Source organism: Limulus polyphemus, unplaced genomic scaffold (assembly GCF_000517525.1).
Source record: "Limulus polyphemus unplaced genomic scaffold, Limulus_polyphemus-2.1.2 Scaffold3152, whole genome shotgun sequence".
In the NCBI taxonomy this organism is placed as follows: domain Eukaryota; kingdom Metazoa; phylum Arthropoda; class Merostomata; order Xiphosura; family Limulidae; genus Limulus; species Limulus polyphemus.
In genome coordinates, this window is record NW_013668762.1 from 123,166 (window position 1) to 127,249 (window position 4,084).

Sequence of the window (4,084 nt, forward strand, 5' to 3'; positions counted from 1 at the left end):
CAGAACACAGAGATCCCATTGTTTAGCTTTGGGCTTAATTACAAACAAAGTAAATGGTTTAGTTAGTCCTGGGTAAGTTATACCCCCCCCCCACCCCACACACACACAAAAAAAAACGTAGTATGTTCAAAGCATAATATTTAATCAGTTTTTTTCTTCTTTCTACAATGTGTCACATTTTTATTATTTTTATCTAAATATATGTATATATATTTGCTGACGAATTTTTGTGATTTAAAATCAGGTGTTTTCTTCTTCTTTTTTTTTTTTTCATACAGGCGAAATTCGGACAACGGGAAGACTGATAAGGAGAGCGGGTAAAATGAAGAAAAGGGTTCGTTGGGAACGTTCATCGAAACGCCATTAAAGAACCTTGCCTCAGTTCAAGCGGAGTGATATTTGATTTACACGAGTATGTAGTGGTTAAGGTGTAACTACTGGGTTAAGTAAAAAAAAAAAATAACAATAATATTAATGCTAGATTCGGTGTTGCAGAAAAGTGGGAACAGAAAACGCAAATAAAATAAATGTCTTCCCTTCTAAGAGTATCCGTAATTTGCTGAACGTTTTTTTTAAATTTAAAATATCGGATACAGTGCCAAAATGATCGGCAAACGACGTTCTTGAGATTGTGGCGTGTCTTTTCTCCACCCACCCCCACCCCTCCCTCTGTACCTCAGTTTTTTTTTTTTTTACAACTTTGTAAATACAGAAGAAGAAAAAAGAGTAGAATAGAGATACTATTGTTTTGCTTGTACGATTAGGGGTCTATGTAAACATACATAAATATGCGTGTGCGTAACAAACAATACGTGAACGTGCCATATGTGTGTGTGTCAAAGTGCGTCGACTGTGATACGGAACTGTTCTTCGCGCATGCGCAGAACTGTGCGTTAATGTCGGAACCGATTGGTACAGCGAAATATTACAGCAAACTGATTTACGAGATACGAGAAGAAAGTGATATCAGTGGTATGGCTGAAGTAAAAAGAGCTCTTTGGAAGAAATATCTAACCCCAACCCCCCTTCCTCCCCACATGCTTCGTGTGGAAAAGAATACTTCAGGTTGGACTTGCTTTGTAAACTTATAGTTGCTTTCATTATTGTTACGTTTGTTGTTTAAATTGTTGGTGTTAGAGGCATTTTTTTCCCCCCCGTCAAGTAAAATAACTTATATAGAAAAAAAAAAAGGCTAAACTTTATTCATAAATAGTAAATACGTGAGTTGGGTCTAGTAAGAAAATATACGCACGTAATTTCTATGGTACAATAAACATAGGTGAGGAAGTATAGAAAAAAAAACATTATATCGTACCTAATACGCTAATAATTGTAAATTTCCAATATTTTATTTAGTCAAATGTTTGTTCGAGATGCTAGAAATAACGTTTTACAAAGGCTTTTATTGTATGATACATTTAACTGGGAATAAGCTGATATAATTACTTTGAAAAAAATTAACTACGTGTAATACAGCGGTTTGCAAAACGTTGAGTCAGTTTTTTCAAATCATTTGATTGGCTCTGGAATAAAAAATGACAGCAATGAGTTTTCAAGACACTTAACTAAAACGCCATCTACCGGTAATCTAAGATAAAAGTACGCTTTTTAAACGTATCTTTAGAATAAAGAAATACTCGTGCTCTATTGTTGTTCATCAATGACAATCAAATTATAATATTTAGATGCATTTATTTATTTATTTTATTCAGTTGGTGAAAAAAAAAATAAGTGAATTGGTGTTGGTTTTTTTATTTTGCAATCTTAATAACTTACGTACATCTCACTTCAAGATCTGGTTGTCAAATGAAATATGGTTATAACGTGCCAAATGTACGCCATTGATTTCCTGAAATGCTCAAATGTTTTAGGTTATTCGCTTTTCAATTATTCCATATGAATTCAATTAAAACATTTTATGGTTCAGGTAAGAATTTTAAAACGATGACTCAACGTTTTGTTTGTTGATTCAGTGTTTGTTACAATAGTATTCCCTAATAAAATATTATGAAAAAGCTTAAGTTGGACAATGATTGTTGGTTACTCACCATTCCTTAATTTCAGCAGACACACAACAATACACACTTGTAGTTCAGCAATGATTGTTAGTTACTCACCATTCCTTAATTTCAGCAGACACACAACAATACACACTTGTAGTTTAGCAATGATTGTTGGTTACTCACCATTCCTTAATTTCAGCAGACACACAAGATACACTTGTAGTTCAGCAATGATTGTTAGTTACTCACCATTCCTTAATTTCAGCAGACACACAACAATACACACTTATAGTTTAGCAATGATTGTTGGTTGCTCGACATCCTTTAATTTTATCAATAAATTGTTGGTTACTCTCAATTCTTTAATTTCAGCAAACACACAAGATACACTTACGGTTGAGCAAAGATTGTTGTGCATCCACAGTAGACTTTTCGAGAATGTTTTGTGGATTCTCCCATGATAGTTAACTTTCTCGTTCTTATGTTTCTACCACGATTACGTAAAACAAATTTGTAAATTTTTTATACAATAAACGAAACGGTGAAACGCCAACGGACTATAAAATTTATGTAAAATAGCTAAAAGGGATACGAATTAAAAATTCGAAGCTTCGTTAATTCTTTGACGTCAAATAATTATATTACTTGTATCAAAGTTGTACCACTTTTTGTAAACGATAAAATACATTTTCGATACACATCACATAGCAGTAGAGTAGAATGACGCGTCATCTATGAGCAGTGTTTAGTACTAAAACATTACCTACCTCAATCCTAATTTATATGCGTTTCTTTTCTATAATTAAACGTAAGCAGTAAGAATTTTTAGCTGGGTTTGATAATAGCAATAAAAAATTTTCATGATACAAAAGTATCTACATTGTTTTTTCCCTGAGCATCACATTAAACAGGATAGCAACTTCACCTATATGATAAATACTTTTATTACTCTTTTCCTATACCTAAAATAGGTGCTAATGAACAGAAGGTTGTAAGGCATCTTAATAACATTATTAGGCTTAAGATGACGTATTATTTCAGTTCTGTAAGACTCATTTTCTCCAGTACTTGATCCACATGTATACATTAGTTTAGAGTGTAAAATAATTTACCTACTCCAGAGAAGGAGGGAGGAGTTATATTTTGTGGTGGCTAGTTCTTTACGATAAACCAATCGTAAATTACAGTGAATTCAGTAAAATAATTTACCTACTCCAGAGAAGGAGGGAAGAGTTATATTTTGTGGTGGCTAGTTCTTTACGATAAACCAATCGTAAATTACAGTGAATTCAGTGAAATAATTTACCTACTCCAGAGAAGGAGGGAAGAGTTATATTTTGTGGTGGCTAGTTCTTTACGATAAACCAATCGTAAATTACAGTGAATTCAGTAAATAATTTACCTACTCCAGAGAAGGAGAGAGGAGTTATATTTTGTGGTGGCTAGTTCTTTACGATAAACCAATCGTAAATTACAGTGAATTCAGTGAAATAATTTACCTACTCCAGAGAAGGAGGGAAGAGTTATATTTTGTGGTGGCTAGTTCTTTATGATAAACCAATCGTAATTACAGTGAATTTTTTACTATAACTAGACCAATCATAAATCAACGTGAAATCTTTATGGGAAAACCAATATTAAATTAAAATCGGATCTAAAATAATCAACCATTTTTTATATTGTCTAACTTGTGAAATTAAAACCTACAACAAATCAAGAATTTATATACATAGAGGTCTATACATTAAGAACAACAACAAAAAACTGTCGATGATTTCTCTATAAAAATATATTTTTGCTCTTATGAAATCTAAAAATATCTCAAAAATTCCACTTCAACAGGACGTCATAAAAACAAATTTTATTAAATACTGGGATAAATGCTATATATTAGATTCTTCTTACAAAATACAAGAACACAGTCATAATTTCTTTGCATTGAAATGATTTCTCATATCAATTGGATTCAAATTTCACATTACTAATTAAACTTTTCATTGTTTATAACACACATACTGATCTTCAAACACACCTTGACCACGGTAACGAATAAGACTCAAACTAGAGGAACCATCTTAAAC

The 4,084-nt window shown here is 32.2% G+C and overlaps 1 protein-coding gene across 1 annotated transcript in view; it reads left to right on the forward strand.

Moving 5' to 3' along the window:
- The window catches only part of LOC106468758 (chordin-like), an 84,651-nt gene extending 84,191 nt beyond the window's left edge, over positions 1 to 460 (forward strand). The window contains exon 24 of the mRNA XM_022397121.1: positions 279 to 460. Within this exon, the coding sequence (XP_022252829.1) occupies positions 279 to 367 (89 nt within the window). The 3' untranslated portion in view covers positions 368 to 460. The remainder of the gene's footprint in view (positions 1 to 278) is intronic.
- Positions 461 to 4,084: the final 3,624 nt, after the last annotated feature.